At 43.5% G+C, this 25,254-nt stretch overlaps 1 protein-coding gene across 1 annotated transcript in view; it reads right to left on the minus strand.

Annotated features, from left to right (window-relative positions):
• Positions 1-3,167: 3,167 nt before the first annotated feature.
• LOC127568684 (interferon-inducible GTPase 5-like) overlaps positions 3,168-25,254 on the minus strand; it is a 36,462-nt gene continuing 14,375 nt past the window's right edge. The window contains exon 2 of the mRNA XM_052012722.1: positions 3,168-11,534. Coding sequence (XP_051868682.1) covers positions 10,302-11,528 — 1,227 coding nt within the window. The 5' untranslated portion in view covers positions 11,529-11,534 and the 3' untranslated portion in view covers positions 3,168-10,301. The remainder of the gene's footprint in view (positions 11,535-25,254) is intronic.

Consider the following 25,254-nt stretch of genomic DNA (forward strand, 5'->3'; position numbering starts at 1 on the left):
GGCATTGCCTCTGTTGTAGGCATCGTCCCCCGCAGCGGTCCCGTAAAGTGAACAGAAACGGTCCCAAAAGTCTGGGCTGTCCTCACCCAGTTTCGGTCGGCATTCTAAAACTTTAGTTATGTCAATAGACTGTTGGAGGGTTTTACGAAGGGTAGTTCTAACAGTGGCCACCTGGTCCTGAGGCCGGATGGCTGCCTGAAAGGCTGTCCAGTCAGCATAGTTCCCCAGGTGTTCTTTCCACTGTGCCACTTCATTAGTCGTAAGGGCCATGCAACAAAGACTGAAAAGGTCTTGGGGGGGCGGCCTGATACATCTGAATCGTTCCAATCACATAATCTATGAAATCCTCCGGGTTGGTTTTACGGTTGGGCGCCTGACTCATGATTAAGCACATCTCCTGAGGCTTCCAAGGGGTGTAAATTTGGATTGTAGGATTAGTGCTGGCTTGGGCTGGATCAGAATTGGGAACACTCTTGTTGGGGAATTGTTTCTTAACCTTGGCTCCCTTAACCACTTTCAACATGGGTGGTAGGCTGGGATCTGTAGGGTCGCCATAATCAGTGGTAGAATCAGAGTCGGTGTCCGTCTGAGAATCAATTGAAGGACTGTCCCTTGCCAAAAAGCTTCGTCGCTTCTGTGTGGCCTTAGAGGCACCCGTCTGTGGGCTTTCCCTTCGACTAAGCCGCATCCTGGTTCGGGACGCAATAGGGTCATGGATATGTCCCGGGGGCTGGACTTGGCTAGCAGTCGCTGGTAGTAACGGGCGGGATGGTTGGCAGGCTAGCCGCGTTATATGGGAGTGGCAATGAAACGGGGGGGGTAGGTAGGGGCTGTGGGTCGGAACATCCAATCATCTTCCTCCTCATCCGTATCATTACTTTGGAACAACAGGGGCACGCCAGACATGTCGGGAGGTACCTCCACTTTATCCTTACTACTTTTATTTTTATTTCTACGTTTCTCCTTATACACCTCATTTACCTCTCCCTTCTGCTCCTTTCCACCGTGGTCTCCGCACTGAGACTTCAGGACATCCCAACTCTTAGGATTTCCCTGTTCATCACACACACTAATTCCCCTTCTGCGCACATTATGTTCCCAGCTAGCCTGCTTAGATTTATTTGTTAGGTCTTCGGCCGTTTTTCTCCAAGTGGACATTAATATTTTCCATTTTTCCCCTATATTCCGCTCCCAAATTGCCTTTTCTGCTTTTAGGCATTTATCTACGTCCCAAGTCCCCCCCAATGGCCATATTTCGTTTCCCATTTTCTTATTGAGATATGCTGATAATTTACAGAAGTTACTCTTGTTCTTTGAATCGTCTTTACATAACTTAGATAGTGGGGTATTGGACCCAGACTTATCGAGAGTTTGTCCTATTTTTTCTTCCGACTGTACGGTACAAATGCTGCGAATATCTATAAGTTCGGTCTCCTTCCTTCACCCACTTCATGTTCCTGACCTTCCCGTGGAAATTTCCCCTCTTAAGAACCGGTCTAAGGCAGGGTGGCAGTACCGGAGAACCGATCTCAGAACTTAGAGCTCAAAACCTTGAAATTCACAAACTTAAAACCCTGAACCCCAAACTGGGGACTCGAACCCCGAACAAACTTAACTTAACTGGGGACTTGAACCCCGAACAGAACTTAACTTAATTTAACTGGGGACTCGAACCCCTCCTTACCTGTGGCACTCGGACAGGTACGCGAGGAGTCAGTCAGAGGATTTTCGGTAAGCGAAGGGATCGATCAGGTTCCGACTCCCTGAGAGGGATCAAGGTGAATCGTACCTTGTGGGCCCTTTCGTCTCAGGTGGCCGTTATCCCCGTCGGTCGCTCACGCCGCTTCCGAAACCTCGTCTTGGACTCCTGGCTGGCTCGCCAAATTGTCCTCCTGAAATTAATTTTCCCCTTAAGTCCGCTGTAAGTAACACAATGCCACAAGGTCGATTCGAACAAATACCTTCATTAGCAGTGCACCGCTCGGAGAATTCTCTTCAGCACTCACTGAGAGTCACTTCCCGAGTTCTCCCCGCACAAAGGGCAGACAGACATTTATACAGGAATTGTCATGCACATCCCATGCAAACGGCGCCACGAGTTTCAGTCAAGCTATAGAGATCCCGAGACAGCTATCACACCTCTTGTCTTAGTATCATTGAGTTATAATCAAGGCTTTCAAAGGCAGGTATCACCCTTCATTGTTCAGACCAAGCCTGCACCTCGATGTTAATTACACCCAAAATCGCCACCATCTGACATATCGGAATGGTCCGTTACCCGAAACAAAACCAGTTAACATACTTAACATTCCAATTTAACTAGTGGGCCAGCAGCTTGCTGGTCCTTGCTAGAGAAATATAAATGCATAGATATATTTATATATTTTGTTAACCAGTTATAGGTATGGTTGCAATTCTTAACCCTTCACTTCCTCAATCTGATTTGTCCTTGCTCTGAATGTTGCATGTTACCATTGGTTAGTGCACATGTAATCCTGTCTTGCATCTTTGTGAGGTTGGTGCTTCATGTATGTGTATGGCTGTTGTGAACCTGACACATACTCCTCACTGACCCAGTGTTGATCATTTGACCTGACGGTGATGGTCAGTGAGGGAGACACCGGGCAGTGTGGTTGCAGGTTGTGGAGGGAAACATTTCTGCTGCTGCTTTGCGGAGGCTCAGGTTTCAGTCTCTGGATCTGCCAGATCCCAAGACGGTCATGAACAGAACCATCCACGGCCAATGGATCTGTCAGGATGAGGTTAATCACTCCTGCTGTGGACACAGTCCTTCAGCAGAGCTCTTCTGTTACTCCTGACACCGATGTCGCCCACCGGAAATGTGCATTCGGTGCACAGAGATATCGAGCAGAGTGGGGTATCTCACCATGTAATGATAGGCCCTGGATGGTAACGAGAGTAGTCAGAGCATCAACTCTGATTCAGTCAATAACTATGTAATGTTACTTGCCTCTATTCTCCCTGTATCCTGTGCAGTAAAGCCTCTGTGTTGTTGACCTGACTCTTGGCTCCCAAGCACAACTTATGTTCAAAGTTGTCTCGTTACACTGGAGAGGTGGATTCCTGCAGGTTAAAAGAATTCATCCCTATTCACAAAGCAACAGAACGGACAGAGAGGCAGATGTTTGCTTATGTCTGAACTTTAATCTTAATTCAAAAGTACATCAAAGTCTTTCTTTCTTTCTTTTTCAATCTTTTTATTGAATTTCAAATTAATTCAAATTGATGTACATAACATTAATGATTATACACATGATACAACAAGATCGGGGTAACGGTAATGACATTTCATATTTACACTCACAAGGAGTGAAATATATAATCTGGACCTCTCGCAATCTTGTTAAGTGTACATGATGGGAAAAATAATTGAATAGAAATTTAATTAAATGAAGAGAAAACCCCAAGATCAAAAGTAAAATAGAATATTAAACAAAAATATAATAATAAACAAAAGCAAACCAAAAACTTCAAAGATAAAAAAAACTGGACTGATATTTCTTCAATTAAAAGAAAAACACATTCTTATGTCATCAGCTCCTGTGCTCTATATTCAAAGTTTATTGAATGGGATTCGAAAAAGTTCTGTTAATATCATATGGAAATATTGAATAAATGGATTCCAAACTTCCTCAAATTTGAGCGATCAACAGTACCACCTTAAACTGTATCAAAGAGTGTCTGGCACACATTGAAGATGTATTAACTAATTGGAGAATTTTCTTCCATGTCTCTGTAGGTAAGAGTATCTGGAGTTCTATTTCTCATTCATTCTTAATTTTATCAAGTGTCTCTAGACATTTTCATAATCAGATCATAAATTATTGCTATCAAGCCCTTCTGATAAGGATTTAAATGATTTTCCCCATAACTTCAGTTTTCTATAGTATCGGAAAAGAAGGTAAAGTGACTTCCATTAAGTTTCTAATCGGTAAGTATAAAAAAAATGTGATCTCGGCAAATTGCATTTATTAGACAACTGTTCAAAAGACATGAAACAGTTATCAGTGAATAAATCACGAAAACATGTTATTCCCTTCATTTTCCATAAAGAAGAAGCGAAATCAGTTCCAGATGGTTGAAGGGAAAAAATTAGATTGAATAGGACTTGATAAAATGAATTTATTCAATCCAAAAAATTTACAAAATTGAAACCATATTCGTATTGTATGTTTAAGTATTGGGTTAGTCATTTGTTTACTCAATTTAGTAAATGGAAAAGGGAGTGAGGCTCCTAAAATAGCAGCTAATGAAAATCCTTGCACTGATTCACACTCAAGATACACCCATTGAGGACATTGAATTACATCAAAATCTTGCGTCCAGAAAATTAAATATCTAATATTAATTTCCCAATAGTAAAATCTAAAGTTAGGCAAAGCCATGCCACCATCCTTTTTTAATTTTTGTAAATATTTCTTACTTAACCTTGGATTTTTATTCTGCCATATATATGAAAGAATTTTAGAATCAATAGAATCAAAAAAGGATTTCAAGATGAAAGTTGGAACCGCCTGAAATAAATACAAAAATTTTGGTAAAATATTCATCTTAACCTCGTTAATTCGACCAATCAATGATAGAGACACTGGGGAGCATTTAGTAAACAATCATTTAATATGATCAATTGAAGGTAACAAGTTAACTTTGAATAAGTCCTTGTGCTTCCTGGTAACTTTAACACCCAGATACGTAAAATAGTCAGTCACTAATCTAAATGGTAATTGCCTATAAATTGGAACTGGCATATTTAATGGGAAAAGTTCATTCTTATCAAGATTTAATCTATAAACAGAGAAAACACTGAACTGAACAAGCAATGATGCTGCAGGAAAAGATTTCTCCAGGTTAGAGATATAGAGTAACTGGTCATCTGCAGATAGTAATATCTTATGGATCCCCTCTCCACGAGTAATACCAAATATGTTAGAAGATTCACGAAGGGAAATTGACAAGGGTTTCAAGCCAATGTCAAATAATAAAGGACTCTAAGGGTAACCCTGCCTAGTGCTTCGAAAACACCTAAAAAGGGGGATCTCTGATTATTAGTAAGTATTGAAGCCATAGATGTATGATAAATCAATTTAATTGCGGATATAAAATTTGGGTTAAAATTAAATTTCTCAAGCATGTTGAATAAATATTCCCATTCAACTGTATCAAATGCCTTCTCGGCATCTAGTGAGATAACACATTCTGAGATTATAGATGAAGGGGTATATACAGTGTGCATTAACCTCCTAATATTAAAATGCAAATAACAATTCTTAATAAATCCTGTCTGGTCATCAGAAATAATTTGTGGAAGTACCTTTTCCAGTCTAGAAGCCAATATTTTGGAAAAAAAATTGGAATCCAATTCAATAAAGTAATAGGCCTGTGAGATGCACATTCATTGGGATCTTTACCCTTTTTCAGAATTAAAGAGATATTTGCTTCATAAAAAGATTGTGTTAATTTACCTACTGATAGGGCAGCTTTAAAAATTTTACCTAACCAGGGAGAGAGAAGATCAGAAAAGGATTTAAAAAATTCAACTGTCTGCCCATCGGGACCGGGTGTTTTACCCGAATTCATTGAAGAAATTGCATTCTTTATTTCTTCTTCCAAAATGGGAGCATCTAAGATTGTACGTTCATTAAGTGATAATTTCGGAGTCTTCAAATTCCTTAAAAATTCATGCATTGATGTAGGATCCTCAGGAAATTATGATTGATATAAAGAAGAGTAAAATTCTTGAAAATATTAATTTGATCATGTTCCACTGTGTAGTTACCATCTCGTTTACGGACTTTAAAAATCCGACATTTACTTAAAGCAGCTTTCAGTCGGTTGGACAACAATTCACCAGATTTATCACCATGTATATAAGACTGACTCCTGGTTTTGAGTAATTGATTTTCAATTGGAGATCTTAATAATAAATTGTGTTGTAATTGAAGTTCAGTTCTCTTTTTGTGGAGCTCCAAATTAGGAACATCAGAGTATTTTTTTCAATCGATTTCTTTGATCTTATCAGCCAATATATACAGTTCATTATTAGTTCGTTGTTTCAATCCAGCAGAGTATGAAATAATTTGACCCCGAATATAAGCTTTAGAGGTATCCCATAATATCCCACTGGATATTTCTTCTGTAGAATTAGGTGAAAAGAAAATGGAAATCTGTTCTTTAATAAACAGAAGAAAGTCTAAATCCTGCAATAGAGAAGAATTGAGTCACCCTTGTCTGATACCAGAGGGTATGTCTGCCAATTTAATTGTCAGTTTCAACGGCACATTATCAGAAATGGTGATTGCATCATAGTTACAGTTAGTAACAGATGGAGCTAATCGCGAGTCAATAAAAAAGTCATCAATCCTGGAGTAGTTGTGATAAACATGAGAAAAGCATGAAAACTCTTTATCATATGGGTGTAAAAATCTCCAAACTTCTAAAACTCAGGAATCAATTGAAAGGAATTAATAAAGACAGAGGATTTATTTGGAAGTATGTGATTCGACACAGATCTATCCATCAAAGGGTTTAAGCAGCAATTGAAATCTCCACCCATAATCAACGTATATTCGTTTAAATTAGGAAAAGATGCAAATAAATGTTTAAAAAACTTGGGATGATCAGCATTAGGTGCATAGACATTAACCATAACCATTTTTTTATTGTGAAGTAAGCTAGTAATTAATAAAAATCTACCATTCGGGTTTGAATTTGTTTCATGATGAACAAATGAAATCGAGGAGTCTATAAAAATAGAGACTCCTTTCACCTTTGCTTGTGAATTAGAATGAAACAGTTGACCCCTCCAAAGTCTAAAAAAGCGCTGACTATCCTCTCTCCTAATATGAGTCTCCTGTGTGAAAATAATCTATGAAAAACTTTAAAGATCTTCTTGCGCTGAATTGGATTATTTAAACCGATTGTATTCCATGGAACAAAATTCATCATCTTATCCATTTTAACAGACTAAAATTGTATGGTATGCAATGGGTTAACTTATTGCAGTGGAGACTCCTAAACAGGGAAAAAAGTTCAAAGGAGCCAGATATGACGATAGTTCAGACATATTTGTAGTTTATCAGTCCAGAGGGGAAAAAAAACAACTAACCTAAAAGCAGCCCCACCCCCCATTCATTAAAGCCCCAAAACTGGCCAATACACAGCCAGAATGATACCTACTATGTAACTTAACCCCACCTCTTTTGGTGGCAGATCTCCAAATTAAAAGGAATGCCAAACACCACCATTAGCCAAAACAAAGATAACAAGTATCCAAATCACAAATTTTGAAAAGTAACCAGACTGCTAACAGAGTTCTACAGAAAGGAAAATACTGACAGTCGACATTTAAAGAATACAATGTTACTATTATTTCAAAAGGGAAAAAAAGGATCAGTCACTCAATCAGATTCTTAATTATTACCAAACCAAGCCATTAAAAATATTAAAGTAAAATAATAAAAAGAAAAATAGAAATGTTAAGTAGAGATATAATAAGTATCCACGTTCCAGAACCAAGCACTGAAGTATTAACAGAAGGCAAGAAAAATATCTCTGAACTTAAAAAGCTCACGTCTGTAAATTAATTATTACCTAACAAACCAAATAGATATAAAAATCAAAGAATAGCACGGTTCTTAACAATCTGAAGACAAGAGTTACTGTTGAAGGAATTCTTCGGCTTCCTTGAGGCAATTAAACCATCGGTGTGATTTCCCTGGGAGTACAATCCTCAAGCGTGCAGGAAACACTAATGCAGGTTGATAGTTCTCTTGATAGAGATGCAACATAATCGGTTTTTAACGCAGTCTCTCTCTCATAACTTCTGGGCTGTAATCTTCAACCAGACGAAACTTCCAATCTTTATATTGGATCATTCCTTGACGACGAGCAATTCAAATCAAATGCTCTTTGGTACTCACATAGTGAAACCTCAATATTACTGGCCGTGGTTTTTGCTCTGCCGGGGATTTTGGTCTTAACACTCGATGGGCACCATCAGGTATGGGACATACAGAAAATCTTCAGGGCCAAACACATCCATCAGAACTCTAGAAAAGAATTCAGTAGGATTACCAGTTTCAGCATCTTCGGGAAAACCAATGACACTCAAATTATTTCTCTGACTGTGCTTTTCTAAATCAGTAATCCTCTCCCTTTGCTGTTCCAGCCTCTGGATGGTCGCGGTCAAATCTTTTTCCAGTAAGCTCAGTCTGCAATCCCTCTCTTTGCCAGCTTCATCCAGTTGAGCAATTAATTGCTGTTGTCGAGCATTCTCCTGTGTGAGTATATTTTGTCTGTCTTCAATGTCCTTTAACAACGTTTCCAAAGTAGCAAATCTCTGGTCAGGCTTTTAATCCAGTTTAGAAATAGCTTCCAAAGTAAGTTGAGGGTCTCCATTACCCTTGCCATCAGCTGCAGCTTTAGCTCTGGTGGTCATTTCCAGCAACTAAAAATCAAATTCTGTCTTGTAAAAGTGTTATAAAAGTCTTATTAAAGGGTGGTGTACAAGAAATCAAAAGGTGAAAGGAGCAGAGCCAAGATACGACCTACTCCGTCTAGCGCCACAAAAGGAGTCCCGTGCTCAAAGTCTAACAGAAAAAAAACATTAAATTGGGCTGTGATGAAAAATGGTGTGTACAGTGACCTCCAAGTTTGGATACTGGATCGAAACTCGGACAAAATAATCCAGGAGGATGTATTCAAATCACAGTAGGGCTGAGGAATTTAAATTCAGTGAAGTGAATGTATTGGGATTACAGGCAGGATCAGTGTGGGTGATCATGAACATTCTTGGTTGTCAGTAAAACCAATCTGGCTTCCCGTTCGGAAGGAATCTTTTGGTCTTCTGCAATCTGAACGGAGGAGCCAAAAGTCCAAGGCAATAAATGTTGGTGGAAATGCTGGAAATGAATAAAAGAATCCACACAGCAGTGGGGCATAGAACTACCGTAGGGCTGGTATATCCACACACATCCTGACTGGACATGACATTCAGCCCAACTACTCTGAGCTGGGCTCCATCCAACATGTCCAGTTCCAACTAAAGCTTGTTTTGATAATAATTGTGATGAGCAATAAACTGGGTGTCTCCCTCAGTCACTCCTTCTCCTGAACAATTCTGGGCACGATTAAAACACCAGGGTACCCTACTGTTCCTCAGCTTCGATCACGCTGGTCTAGTGTGGTAGCCGACACTGAATGTAAGCGTTGCCCAACTGCCCAACTGCTGTAGTTTGCACCGGCCAGGGGTCGGGAGTCCACCAGAAAACAGGTGGCCAAGAACGGGTAGGATATAAATGGTCTGACTCTGGGGTTTCAGGTAATGGCGTCACCCTCCAGTGACCCTGTCCTACATGAAAGGCAGTGACAGAGAAACAAGGACTGCAGATGCTGAAATGTTGATGAAAAACAAGATGATGCTGGAGGAACTCAGCAGGCCAGGCAGCATCCGTGGAGAAACGCAGGCGATCAACGTTTCATGTCAGGACCCTTCGTCAAGACAGTGGGGGTGGCCATTCCTGAGAGATTACAGCTCCATCCAATTGTGTTTCAGAGTGAACACACCCCCACTGCACCCAGTGACAACATTTCCCACAGATCAATGGGGAATGACCAACATTCCAACACTTTATCCGGACGTCAGGATCACAATATTGAAACTACAAAAACGCAATGTTGCAAGTGTTGGAAATCAGAAATGAAATCATCAAATGCTGGAAATACACAACAGCTTAGAGGAGAGGATTATCATACAGGTGACAATCCGTGCAAAAGGAGGGCATTAAACATCCACATCAGGATTACTGAATGAAAATTAAAGTGTGAGGCATTCTGAAGCAAAGTGCTGCAGATGCTGGAAATCTGAGATAAATCTGGAAGTGGGGGGACAGTTCAGTGGGTCAGGCAGCAAATGTGGAGAAACACCTCCCGGACACGGGGTGACAGGGATACTTCCCAGCAGGGCGAGGGGATAACAGGAATTCACCTGGGGACAGGGTATGGGAAAGACTTTGAGACCGTGTAATAGATATCAGGAGGGTGTAACAAGGACATGCCTTGGAACAAAGGTTCAGGAATATTCCTTGGGAGGGGTCAGAGATACTTCCAAGGATATGGGAACAGGAATGCCCTTTTGTACAGGGCGTAACGGGGATAATCCTTGGACAAAGGGTTAACAAGAATTTTTCTCGGGACAGGGGCACTGCGGATATTCCTTGGGACGGGGGTGAACAGGAATGTCCCGGGGGGCAGGGTAACAGGGGCCGCCCTGTCTACAGCCCTCAGTAACCTGCGCCTTTACCAGGAGCTGCAGAAGCTGCTGCCTTGGCATTTCTCAGGACGACTTTAGCTGTTTCCACCATTTCATCCAGTGAATTGTTCAGCATCACGAGAGTCACCCCAAAGGACGTTGTCGCCCTAAAGAGAGAGCGCAGAATGGGGACAAAGTTGAGGACGCGCTCGGCAACTGTCAGCGCCGCCGCCACGGTGCTTCTCTGCAGCAACAGTATCACCAGCTTCCGGGTGATCTCCCCGAACACCCAGTCGTGCTCGGTACCTCTCCGCAGCTCCGCCACACTTGTCCCCACTCTCTGGGCCAGTTTGCCCAGAGACCTGTCGTCCAGACCCAGGGTCTGCCGTATGATCAGGATACCCGATGCAATGAGGGCCAGGTCACAGGCCAGGGACAAACCCGGCACGGGAATTGCACCGATAACCCCCGAGACGACGGCCACAATCTGGATGAAACGCCGCAGAGCATCGCGTTTACTGTCTATCGCAGCTTCGGATGTGTTGGGGAGAGACACCAGGAATAGATTCTTCTGTGTCTCCGAGAGATTGGACACCACGGTCTCCTTTAACTTGGGGAAGTCGTACTGATCCAGGTCAAAGGCGGAATAGAGGAAAACGCGAGGTTCCTTTATCGCTGCCGCCTTCAGTGAGGAGATGCACTGTTCCCTCACACGCTGCAACATCTCCTCCTGGTTGTAACCCTTCCTGTGGCTCTCCGCCCTGACAGTGTCGTCGATCTTGGAGCGCACCAGGTAGATGGGTTTACCCGCCTTCTCCAGCGCCTTGGCCAGTAACTGGTCGTTCTCCGTGAACCGACAGCCGGTCACAATGATGCCGAAATCATACTGGGAAAAGTTGGTCTCCTTCATGAACTTTTTCACTGGGAATTTGGGTGTGTTCAGTCCGGGGAAGTCATAGTAGTGAACGTTAGGGAGGGTGGGGTGGGGGTAAGGTGTTATTTCAGTGGTGGTCTCCGTGCAATCGGTTGGGGCAGCCCCTTCCTCATCCCGATCCACCCCGCGCAGTGCGTTGATCAGGGAAGATTTGCCCGACCCGGATTCACCCATCACGGCAATCCGAAGCTGCACGTTGGCGAACTGCTTGAATTTGCTCTCGATGAACGATTGAAGACCCTTCACACCATCACGGAGATAAGCAGCCGCCAGATCCTTCACATCCTTGTCGCTGTAGCACAGGTTGGACAGAACACCAGACATCGCTCTCTGAAAGAGGAAACTGTTTATTAGATTGGGGGAAGTGATTCATCGAGATATCACAAGGGACGCACGGTAACCTCGTAAATTGGACAAAATCGTTTGGGAGGACGGCTGTAGGGAGGTCGGTTTTCTGATTGGAGACCTGTGGCTACTGGTGTTCCACAGGTCCCCTGCGTTTTCTCATCTACATTAACGATTTGCATGAGAATGGAGGGACCATGCTCAGTGTGTCTGTGGATGACGGCAACATTGGCGGTGTAGTTGACAGTGATAAAGGCTGTCTCAGATTACAGCAGGATCCACATCAGCTGGGAGAGTGGACCAAGGGAGGGGCAGCTGGAATTTCTGTCCGATACGTGCAAAGGAAATCAGTGATGGGCAGGTCCCTGGAGGTGGCGCCACAGGTAGACAGGGCAGTGAAGTAAGCGCTTGGCGCACTTGCCTCAGTCATGGCATTGAGTACAAGAGTTGGGATGTCATATTACAGCTGCACAAGACGTTATTGAGACCACACCGGGATTATTATATGGAGTGCTGACCACCCAGCTGTAGGAAGGTTTTGATAAGATTTGGATGAAAATGTGGATGGGTGGGTTAGTAAATTCACAGACAATACAAATATTGGTGGATTTGTGGATCGTGCAGAAGATTGCCAACGGATACAGCTCAGTTATCGATCAGTTGCAGATATGGGCAGAGAAATGGCAGATGGAGTTTAATCCGACCAAGTGTGAGCTGCTGCACTTTGGGAGATCAAATGTAAAGAGACAGTGCACCATTCATGGCAGGACCCTCAACAGTTCTGATGTGCAGAGGGATCTTGGTGTCCAAGTCCATAGCTCCTTGAAAATGGCTGCACAGGTTGATAAGGAGGTAAAGAAGACGCATGTCATGCTTGCCTTTATTAGTGGAGGCATTAAGAGTCAAGAAGTTATATTGCAGATTTTGGGCTGTAGCTGGAGTATTGCGTTGAGTTCCGATCACCTCATGAAAGGAAGGATGTGGAGACTTTGGCGAGGATACAGAAGAGGTTCACCAGGGTGCTGCCTGGCTCAGAGAGAACGTGCTGTGAGGAGAGGTTGGAAAAACTTGAGTTGATTTCTCTGCAGTGGCGGAGGCTGAGGGAGGTCGGATGAAAATTGTATGAGATGCATAGATAGACAGCTGGTATCATTTTCCCTAGGGTCTAAATGTCTCATACTATAGGGCATGAATTTAAATGAGATGTGCAGGAAGGTCCCGCTCCCCCACCCCCCCAACACACACAGAGTGGTGGGTGCTTGGAATGTGCTGCCAGGTCTGGTAGTGGAAGCAATTACAATAAGGGGATTTAAAGGCTCTTAGATAGGCATATTAATGTGCAGACAATGAAGGGATATGGTCATTGTGTAAGCAGATGGGATTAGTTTAGTTAGGCATTTAATAACTAATTTAATTAGTTCCGCACAACATCTAGAGCTGAAGGGCCTGTTCCTGTGCTGTACTGCTCTACGTTCTATGTTCTACCCTGGGAAGGGTGCAGAACATATTCCCAAAGATGTTGCTGGAACTGGAGGGCTTGAGCAATAGATTGGATAGGATGGGGCTTTTATTTCCCCTCGAGAGTATGAGGCTGAGGGGTGACGTTAGCGAGGTTTATAAAATCATGAGGGACACAGATAAGTGAATGATCAGTCTTTTTCCCAGGATAGGGGAGTCTATAACTAGACGGCATTAGTTTAAAGTGAGAGGGTAAAGAGGACCTAAGGGGTGGTGGGTACATAGAATGAGCTCATATAGGAAGTGGAAGAGACAGCTGCAAACACAATGATTAAAAGACATTTAGACAGGTAAATGGGTAGGAAAAGGTGTGGAGGGATTGTGGCAAACGGGATGAGCTCAGGTGGGCAACTTGGTCAGCATTGACAAGTTCTGCAGACGAGCTAGTTTCTGTGCTGTACAATCCTCTGACTCGAACTTCACAAGATGCATCATTATGCACTTGTCTGAGTTAAATTCCACCAACCGCTCCCTTTGCCCATTTCCCCAGAGGATCCTAATCCTGATCCTGTTGTAACCTTGGAAAACGTTCTTCACGATCAGCCACAACACCAATTTTGGTGTCATCTACAGACTGCTTAATCATGCCCCCTACATTCTGTGACCCTGGCACAGAGACAGGGGTGTGTGGGGAGGCCACAGATATCCCATCAGGCCACAGATATCCCTCAGGAAAACTGCAGTCACTTTCAGAATACTCAAAGACATCTTCAAAAGATTTGCAGGTTAAATTGGCATCACAGTCGACAGCAACAGACTGGGTCAGGGACCTGTTACAGAATCATGGAGTCAAAGGGTGATAAAGCACAGAAACAGGTTCTTCTGCCCAGCTCATCCACACCGACCATGGTCAGAGTCAGAGACGTACAGCACTGAAAAACGCCCTTCAGCCTATACGTGTCCTTGCTGACCAAGATGAATAATCAGGCTAATCCCATTCCCCAGCACTTTGCCCACATCCTTCTGAATTTTTGTCATTCATATTGTTGTGCAAATACTCCTTAAATGTATCTAATGTGCCTGCCTCAACCACTTCCTCTGGCAGCTCGTTCCATACATCTACCACCTGCTTTTTAAAAGTTGCCCCCCACCCCCTCCCAGGTTCTTACATCAGATTCACCTCGAACCATAAAACGTCTTCTAGTGTTCAGTTCCCCAACCCTGGAAAAAAGAGCACTCACCCTATCTATGTCCTTCATGATTTTAAGTTCCTTTGTGAGATCACCCCTCAGTCTCATACGCTCCAAGGAGTTAAGGCCCAGCCTGTCTAACGTCTCCCTATAACAGGCCCTCGAGATCTTGTAAATTTTCTTTGCAGTATTTCCAGTTAAACCATATGCTTCCTATAACAGGGTGACCAGAACTGAATACTATTCTCCAAGTGCGGCCTCACCAACGTCTTGTACAAGCGCAACATCACCTCCCATACTGTATATTCAATGGCCAGACTGTGAGGCAAACATGCCGAAAGCCTTCTTCACTGTCCTATCGACCTGTGACTCCACTTTGAGAGAAATATGTCACTGTACTCCAAGTACCCTCTGTTCTGCAAAGGTACCCAGGGCCCTTCCATCTAATGTACCCCAAGTCCGACCTTGATTTGTCCTTCCAAAATGTAACACTTCGTGCTTATCCAAATTAAATTCGATTTACCACTCCTCAACGCACATACCCAACCGATCAAGATCCCGCGGCAATTCATTATGCATTTGATACCCTCCAGCCTTCTGGCTCCTCGCTAGAGGATCGCGATGTTGCAAATATCTCAGCAAGGGCTCCTGCAATTTCTTCTCCAGCTTCCCACTGTGGTGCTGACCAAACTAGGCCCATTTGCCTACGTTTGACCCACATCCCTCTAAACCCTTCTGATCCATGTAGTTATCCAAATGTATTTTAAATGTTGTTAAAGTATCTGCCTCAACCACTTCCTCTGGCAGCTCATTCCATAAACGCACCACCCTCTGCATGAAGTAGCCCCTCAGGACCCTTTCAACTCTCACCTTTAAAACTCTGCTCTTCTTATTCCCCTTCCCTGGGAAAAAGACTCTCTGTTCGCCCTATCTACACCACTCATGACTTTATACACCTCTATAACGTTTCAAAGCAGTAGGTCCTAGCCTGCCCAAACTCTCCCTGCAGCTCCAGCTCGAGTCCTGGCGGCATTTTCTTAAATCGTCTCTGCACCTTTCCAGTTTAATGATGTCTTTCCCATTACAAGGTGACCAAACCTGAACACAATACTCCAAGTTCAGTCTCACCAACATCCTGTACAACTGCAACATAATGTCTCAAGTTCTACACTCAATGCCCTGACTGAATGTTAGCATGCCAAACGCCTTCTTCACTACCCTGTTAACTTGCGACGCTGCTTTTAGCAAACTATGCACTTACACTCCTCGGTCCCAAAGTTTCACCACACTCCCCAGGGCCTGACCATTCATTACACAAGTCCTACCATGTTTGGACTTCCCCAAATGCAACAATTTGCACTTATCCAAATTGAACACCACTTGCCAATCCTCGGCCCACTGACCTGCCTGACGAAGATCCCCCTGTAATTTTTGACAACCTTCTTCACTATCTATGATACTGCCTATTTCAGTATCATCCACAAACGTACTAACCATGCATTGTACATTCACATTCAAATCGTTTATATAAATAATGAACAGAAAATGTCCCAGCCGGACCCCTGTGGCACATCATTAGTCACAGGGTTCCAGTCGAAAAACAACCATTGACAATCACTAGCTGCTTCCTACCAGCAAGCCAATTGCAAATCCAATTAGCTCTCTCTCCCTGGATCTCAGACAATCCAACCTTACAGATCAGCCTGCTACGAGGGACCTTGTCAAAGGCCTTGCTGAATTCCATATAGGCAACGCCTACTGCCCTACCCTTATCTATCCTCTTGGTTATCTCTTCAAAAAACTTAAGAAATGTGTCAGATACGATTTTCCATGCACAAAACTCTGCTTACTATCCCTAATTTGACCTTGCTTAACCAAATGTTGGCAGATTGTGTTCCTCAGAGTGGTAACTTGCCACCAATGTCAGACTCACCGGCCTGTAGTTCCCTGGGTTGTTTTGCAGCCTTTCTTTCTCCTTGCAGCAACGGAGGATGAGGGGTGACCTGATAGAGGTGCATAAGATGATGAGAGGCATTGATTATGTGGATAATCAGAGGCTATTCCCCAGGGCTGAAATGATGGCCACAAGAGGACGCAGGTTTAAGGTGCTGGGGAGTAGGTACAGAGGAGATGTCAGGGGTAAGTTTTTTACTCCGAGAGTGGTGAGTGCATGGAACGGGCTGCTGAAAATGGTGGTGGAGGCGGATACAATAGGATCCTTTAAGAGACTTTTGGAAAGGTACATGGAGCTAAGAAAATAGAGGGCTCTGGGTAAGCAGTAATTTCTAAGGTAGGGACATGTTCGACACAGCTTTGTGGGCCGAAGAGCCTGAATTGTGCTGTAGGTTATCTATGTATCTATGTTTCTATGTTTATTAAATAACAGGACAACATCAACCACCCTCCCTACTACGAAACCTCACCTGTTGCTAAAGATGAAGCAAATCTCTCTGCAAGGGCCTCCACAATTTCTTCCCTCGCTTCCCACAAGGTCTAAGGTTGTACTCTGTGAGGCCGTGGGGATCAATCCACCTTAATGAACTTTTAGACCTCCAATGACCCCTCCCTGGTAATTTGTATGTGGTCCAAGACATCACTCAGTTCCCTCATTTCTTTCGCGTCCATCATTTCTCCACAGTAAGAACAGAGGAGAAATATTCATTACAAATCGCACCCATCTCCTGTGGCTCCACACAGATGGCCATGCCGATCATTAAAGGGATCTATTCTCACCCTAAACACCCATTTTCATTTAGCATACCCATAGAATCACTTGGGATTTTACTTAACCCTGCCTGCCAGATCCATCTCATACCCTCTTTTTGCCATCCTGATTTCCCTCTTGTATTCTCCTACACTTATAGTCATTGAAGGATTCACTTATTCCCAATTGCCTAAAACCAATATTTGCTTCCTTTTTTCCTGACCAAACCCTCAATATCTCTTGTCAGCCAGGGTTCGATAAACCTGTCAGCTTTTCCCTTCAGCTAAGCAAGAACATGCTGGCTTAGACCCTTGATATCACACTTTGAAATGTCTCGCACTTGCCATCGTCCCGTTACCAGCAAACAGTCTCATCCAATCGACCCCTGTAAGATCCCGCCTAATGCCCACATAATTGGCCCTTCCTCAATTTAGGACCTAACCCGTGGACCCGTCCTATCCTTTGCCATAAATAGTTTAAAATGAATGGAAGTATAGTCACTGGATCAAAGTGCTCCCCAACTGACACATCAGTCACTTGTCCTATCTTGCTCCCCACGGGGAGGTCCAGTATTGTGCCCACTCTAGTAGGGCCCTCTACTTATTGATTTAGGAAACTTTCTCGGACACATTTAAGAAACTCCACCATGTCCAAGCCCTTTACACTATTGGTGTCCCAGTCAATGTTGTGGAAGTAAAAGTCTCACAGTAATGTTTCCCTATTATTCTTACAACTATCTGCAATGTCCCTACACATCTGCTGCTCTAATTCAGGCTGACGACTGTTGGCCGATAAGGCAGTTCCATCAAAGTGACCATGCTCTCCTTGTTTCCTAGGTCTTACAATATGCACTCATTGGATGAGCCCACAGGAATATCCTCTCTGATACTGTTATTACGTCCTCCCTCATCAAAAGGCAACCCCCTCTCTTCTCTTGCCTGTACGTCTGTCACACCTGTAGTATCTGTACCCTGCCCAAGTGGCACTGGCAAAGTTTCCTGCCAGGATATTGATCCCCTCCAGTTCGAGACGCTTTTGGTGGCGCTAGATGGAGTAGGTCGTATCTTGGCTCTGCTCCACTCACCTTTTAATTTCTTGTACACCACCCTTTAATAAGACTTTTATAACACTTTTACAAGACTGAATTTGATTTTTAATTGCTGGAAATGAACACCAGAGCTAAAGCTGCAGCTGATGGCAAGGGTAATGGAGACCCTCAACTTACTTTGGAGACTATTTCAAACTGGATAAAAAGCCTGACCAGAGATTTGCTACTTTGGAAATGTTGTTAAAGGACACTGAAGACAGACAAACTACACTCTTACAGGAGAATTCTCAACAACAGCAATTAATTGCTCAACTGGATGAAGCCGTCAAAGAGAGGGATCGCAGACTGAGCTTACTGGATAAAGATTTGACCACGACCATCCAGAGGCTGCAACAGCAAAGAGAGAGGATCACTGATTTAGAAAAGCACCGTCGGAGAAATAATTTGAGTCTCATTGGTTTTCCCGAAGATGCTGAAACTGGTAATCCTACTGAATTCTTTTCTAAAGTTCTGATGGATGTGTTTGGCTCTGAAGTTTTTTCTGTATGTCCCATACTTGATCGTGCTCATCCAGTACTTAGACCAAAACCCCCGACAGAGCAAAAACCACACCAATAATATTGAGATTTCACTATGCGAGTGCCAAAGAGCAATTGATTTGAATTGCTCATCTTCGAGGAATGATCCAATATAAAGATTGGAAGTTTCGTCTGGTTGAAGATTACAGCCCAGAGGTCCTGAAAGGATGACTGCGTTATAAAATGAGTATGTTGTGACTCTGCCAAGGGAACTATCAACCTGCGTTAGCGTTCCCTGCACGTTTGAGGACTCGAGGGCTTTGGTTTGGAGGACTTCAGAGCAGCTAAGTGTTTTTTCTGTTTATCACTTTTATTAGGGTTTTAAGTGTAAGGGTTAGTTTTTGTTAGGGTTTTAGTGTAAGGGTTAGGTTTTTATAACTTTCTTTAGTAAGTGTTTTAAAAGTTTTTTTCTAACTAGTCGAGTGGGGGCTGGACTGCGCAGGCACGGCGCGGGCAACTTAATAAAGCAAACAGCCTCTAGAGCGGGCAGCGTCGGAGCAGATTGAGAGGAAGAAGAGTGGTCGGGCTTTGGCTCAAGGGGCTTCGGCGTGAATGGGCAAGGAGGGTAAGTAGCTGGTAAGTAGGTAAAGGTAAGGTTTACCTGTTGTCTATTATAGATTTGTAGGTGGGACTAACTAGGGAAAAAAGAAAGGTAGTCAGATGGAGGACATGGTGGTGTGCTGCAGCTGTTTGATGTGGGAACTCGTGGACCTTGCTGCGGTCCAAGATGGCCACATCTGCAGTAAGTGCTTGAGGCTGGACAAACTTTGGCTCAGAGTTGATGAGCTGGAGTCGCAGCTACAAACACTGCGCAGCATAAGGGAGGGAGAGAGTTATGTAGACATGGTCCATCAGGTGACAGTCACCCCCCTTAGAGCAGGTGCATCTGAGGTTCAGGATGCAGATAGAATGGTGACTGTCAGGGGAGGGAAGAGGAAGAAGAAGACATACAGGAAGACAGAGCAGGGAACCCCTGAGGCTGTTCCCCTCAGTAACAGGTTTTCCGCCTTGGAGGCTGTTGAGGGGGATGACCTGCAGGGGCCTAACTGCAGTAACCAGGCCTCTAGCACTGGGACTGGTACTGCTGCTCAGAAGGGAAGAGTGGGAAAGAGACATGCAGTAGTGATAGGGGACTCGATCGTCAGGGAAACAGATAGGAGGCTCTGTGGCAGTGAGTATGAATCCCGAATGGTATGTTGCCTCCCAGGTGCCAGGGTCCGGGATGTCACTGATCGGGTCCACAGGATTCTAGAGCGGGAGGGAGAACAGTCAGAAGTTGTGGTCCATATTGGCACCAACCACATAGGTAGGAAGGGGGATGAGGTCCTGAAGAGTGAGTTCAGGGAGCTAGGCAGAAGATTGAGGAACAGGACCTCAAGGGTAGCAATCTCGGTACGCGATAGTGAAGGCAGGAACAGGAGGAGGTGGCAGATAAATGCGTGGCTGAGAAGTTGGTGCAGGAGGGAGTGTTTTAGATTTCTGGATTATTGTGATCTCTTCTCGGGAAGGTGGAACCTGTACAGAGAGGACGGGTTACACCCGACCCAGAATGGGGCCAATATCCTTGCGGCTAGGTTGGCTCGGATGGTTCAGGAGGGTTTAAACTAGTTTGTGAGGGGGAAGAGAACCGGAGGGGTAGGTCAGATGAAGAAGGGGATGGGGAAAAGTTAGATCAAACAGGTAGAGAGGCTTTGGGGAAGGAGAAGCAGAATACAGGCTGTAAAAGTAGTAAGGTAGATGGACTGAAGTGTGTTTACTTAAATGCAAGAAATGTCAGGAATAAGGGAGGTGAACTTAGGGCTTGGATAAGTATGGGAAACTATGATATTGTGGCTATTACTGAGACGTGGCTGACGTCAGGGCAGGAGTGGATATTGAATATCCCTGGTTTTCGGTGTTTTAAGAGGGATAGGGAAGGGGGGAGAAGAGGAGGAGGGGTGGCGATACTTGTCAGGGAACTGTTCAGCTGCGGAAAGGATGGATGTTGCAGAAGGATCATCTCTACAGTCGGTATGGGTGGAAGTAAGGAACAAGAAAGGAGCAGTTACTCTACTAGGAGTATTCTATAGGTCCCCCGGTAGCAGTAGAGGTATAGAGGAGCAGATTGGCAGGCAGTGTTTGGAAAGAAGCAAAAATAACAGGGTTGTTTTAATGGGAGACTTCAACTTCCCAAATATAGACTGGAACCTGCTTAGTGCCAAAGGTTTAGATGGGACGGAATTTGTTAAATGTGTCCAGGAGGGATTCCTGATGCAGTATGTCGACAGGCCGACTAGAGGGAATGCCATGTTAGATCTAGTTTTAGGAAATGAACCAGGACAGGTGAAGGATCTATTGGTGGGTGAAGATTTGGGGGACAGTGACCATTGCTCCATAACCTGTAAAATTGTCATGGACAGGGACAGGTGCAGAGAGGACAAGAGGATTTTTAATTGAGGAAGGGCAAACTATGAGGCTATAAGGAGAGAACTTGGGAGTGTTAATTGGGATGTCCTTTTTGAAGGGAAATGTACCATGGAGATGTGGTCGATGTTCGGCAATCTTATGCAGGATGTTAGGGATAAATATGTCCCGGTGAGGCAGAGAAGGAATGGCAAGGTGAAGGAACCGTGGGTGACGAGAGAGGTGGAACTACTTGTTAGGGAGAAGCAGGTAGCATACATGAGGTATAAGCAGCAAGGTTCAGACAGGGCCCATGAGGAATATAGAGTAGCGAGGAAGGAACTTAAGAAAGAGCTGAGGAGAGCTAGAAGGGGACATGAAAAGGCATTGGCTAGTAGGGTTAAGGAAAATCCCAAGGCCATTTTCACGTACGTGAAGGGTAGGAGGATGGCTAGGGAAAAGGTAGGTCCGATTAAAGACAAAGGTGGGAGATTGTGCCTGGAGGCGGCGGAAGTGGGAGAAGTTCTCAATGAGTACTTCTCTTCCGTATTCACCAGGGAGAGGGGTCTTGATGATGCGGAAGGGAGTGCTGGTTAGGGTAATGTACTCGAGTTTGTAGATATCAACAGAGAGGATGTGTTGAAGTTGTTAAATAATATCAAGGCTGATAAATCTCCGGGGCCTGACGGGATTTTCCCCAGGCTGCTTCGAGAGGTGAGGGAGGAGATTGTTGAACCGCTGGTAAGGATCTTTGAGTCCTTGTTGTCCACAGGGATGGTGCCAGAGGATTGGAGGGTGGTGAATGTTGTCCCTTTGTTCAAAAAAGGTTGTAGGGATAGTCCAGGGAATTACAGACAGGTGAGTCTCACGTCTGTGGTGTGTAAGCTGTTAGAAAGGATCTATGAACACCTGGAGAATCATGGACTGATTAGGGACAGCCAGCATGGCTTTGTGAAGGGAAGATCTTGCCTCTCAAGCCTGATAGAGTTCTTTGAGGGGGTGACGAGGAAGATTGATGAGGGTAGTGCGGTGGATGTGGTCTATATGGAATTTAGTAAGGCGTTAAATAAGGTTCCTCATGGTAGGCTTCTTCAGAAGGTCAGAGGCCAAGGGATCCAGAGAAGTTTGGCTGTGTGGATTAGGAATTGGCTTGCCTGTAGAAAGCAGAGGGTTGTGGTGGAAGGAGTGCCCTCTGATTGGAGGGTAGTGACTTGTGGTGTCCCGCAGGGATCGGTTCTGGGACCTCTACGTTTTGTGATATTTATAGATGACTTAGATGAGGGGGTGGAAGGCTAGGTTAGTAAGTTTGCAGACGACGCTAAGATCAACGGTGTTGTGGATAGTGTGGAGGGCTGTTGGAGCTTACAGAGGGATATTGATAGGATGCAGAGCTGGGCAGACAAGTGGAAGATGGAGTTCAATCTGGAGAAGTGTGAAGTGGTACACTTTGGAAGGACAAACTCCAGGGCAGAGTACAGGGTAAATGGCAAGGTACTTGGCAGTGTGGAGGAGCAGAGGGATCTGGGGGTTCATATTCACAGTTCACTGAAAGTTGGCTCACAGGTGGATAGAGCAGTTAACCATAGAACCATAGAACCGTAGAACCATACAGCACAAAACAGGCCCTTCGGCCTATGGGATGTTAGCTTTCATAAATCGTGGGATTGAGTTTAAGAGCCACGAAGTGATGATGCAGCTTTACAAAACTCTAGTTAGACCACACTTAGAGTACTGTGTTCAGTTCTGGTCGCCGCATTATAGGAAGGATGTGGAGGCGTTGGAGAGGGTGCAGAGGAGATTGACCAGGATGCTGCCTGGATTAAAGCATATGGAATGTGAGGGGAGGCTTAAGGTGCTAGGGCTTTATTCACTGGAAAGGAGGAGGATGAGAGGAGACATGATAGAGGTATATAAAATATTGAGAGGAATAGATAGAGTTGACAGTCAGAGCCTCCTTCTCAGGGCACCAATGCTCAAGACGAGAGGGCATGACTTTAAGGTTATGGGTGGGAGGTTCAGGGGAGATGTCAGGGGAGGTTTTTCACCCAGAGAGTGGTTGGTGCATGGAATGCACTGCCTGGGGTGGTGGTGGAGGCAGATACATTGAACAGGTTCAAGAGTTTGTTGGATAGGCATACGGAGGAATGTGAGATAGAGGGATATGCGAGAGGAAAGGGTTAGATAGTGTGAGGGTGGTTTGATGGACGGCACAACATTGTGGGCCTAAGGGCCTGTTTTGTGCTGTATGGTTCTATGGTACCCCCAGAAAAATCATGCCGATGGTTTAATTCCCTCCAGGAAGCTGAAGAATTCCTTCCAGATTAACTCTTGACTTCAGATGGTTAAGAAACGTGCTGTTCTTTGATTTTTTTATATCTATTTGGTCTGTGAGGTAATAATTAACTTACAGATTTGAGAGCTTCTTAAATTCGGAGATATTTTTCCTGTTAACACTTTAGTACTTGGTTCTGGAACATGCACACTTATCATATCCCTACTTAACATTTCTATTTTTTTCTTTTTATTATTTTACTTTAATATTTTTAATGGTTAGTTTTGGAAATAATTAAGAATCTGATTGAATGACTGATCGCTCTTTTTCCCTTCTGAAATAATAGTAAGATTGTATTCTTTAAATGTCGACTGTCAGTATTCTTGTTTGTGTGGAACTCTGTTGGCAAGTGTGTTTACATATCAAAATTTTTGTTTTGGATACTTGTTATCTCATGTTTTGACTAATTGTGATGTTTGGCATTCCTCTTAACTTGGAGATTTGCCACCAGAAGAAGTGGGGTTAAATTACTTAGTAGGTATCATTCTGGCTGTCCATTGGCCAGTTTTTGGACTTTTGTGGGTGGGGAGTTGTTTTTTTCATCTGGACTGACAAAGTACAAATATGCCTGAATTGTCGCCATATCCGGCTCCTCTTTGAACTTTTTTCCTCTTCCTGTTTCGGAGTCTCCTCTGCAATAAGGTTAACCCTTTACACACCATATGTTTTTAGTCTGTTAAAATGGATAAGATGATTAGTTTTGTTTCATGGAATACAAATGGTTTAAATAATCCAATTAAGCACAAGAAGATCTTTAAAGTTTTTCATAGACTGAACACTCAGATTATTTTTGCTCAGGAGACTTATATTAGGAGAGAGGATAGTCAGCACATTTTTTAAGATTTTGGAGGGGTCAACAGTTTCATTCTAATTCACAAGCAAAGGTGAAAGGTGTCTCTATTTTTATAGACTCCTCAATGTCATTTGTTCATCATGAAGCAATTTCAGACGCGAATGGTAGATTTCTATTAATTACTGGCTTACTTCACAATAAAAAAGTGGTTATGGTTAATGTCTATGCACCTAATGCTGATCATCCTGAGTTTTTTTAAAAATGTATTTGTATCTTTTCCTAATTTAAATGAATATACGTTGATTATGGGTGGAGATTTCAATTGCTCTTTAAACCCTTTGATGGATAGATCTGCGTCGAATCACGTGCTTCCAAACAGATCCTCTGTCTTTATTAATTCCTTTCAATTGATTCTGGAATTTTAGAAGTTTGGAGATTTCTACACCCGTATGATAAAGAGTTTTCATTCTTTTCTCATGTTTATCACATATTTTCTCATATTACTCCAGGATTGATGACTTTTTTTTATTGACTCGCGATTAGCTCCATCTGTTACTGACTGTAACTATGATGCAATCACCACTTCTGACCATGTACCATTGAAACTAACAATAGAATTCGCGGACGTACCTGACAATGATACCAGATAATGGCGACTCAATTCTTCTCTATTGCAGGATTTACACTTTGTTCTGTTTATTAAAGAACAGATTTCCTTTTCCTTTTCAACTAATTTTACGGAAGAAATATCCAGTGGGATATTATGGGATACCTTTGAAGCTTATCCGGGGTGAAATTATTTCATACTCTGCCGGATTGAAAAAACGAACTAATAATGAATTACGTATATTGGCTGATAAGATCAAAGAAATCGATAAAAAATACTCTGATGCTCCTAATTTGGAGCTCTATGAAAAGAGAACTGAACTTCAATTACAACACAGTTGATTATCACCATCTCCAATTGAAAATCAATTACTCAAAACCAGGAGTCAGTCTTATATACATGGTGATAAATCTGATAAATTGTTCGCCAACCAACTGAATACTGCTTCAACTAAATGTCAGATTATTAAAGTTCGTAAACGAGATGGTAACTACACAGTGGACCATTAACAAATTAATAAATATTTTCAAGAATTTTATCATTCTTTATATCAATCAGAATTTCCTGAGGACTCTACACTAATGCATTAATTTTTTAAGGAACTTGAAGATTC

Source organism: Pristis pectinata, chromosome 3 (assembly GCF_009764475.1).
Source record: "Pristis pectinata isolate sPriPec2 chromosome 3, sPriPec2.1.pri, whole genome shotgun sequence".
Lineage (NCBI taxonomy): Eukaryota > Metazoa > Chordata > Chondrichthyes > Rhinopristiformes > Pristidae > Pristis > Pristis pectinata.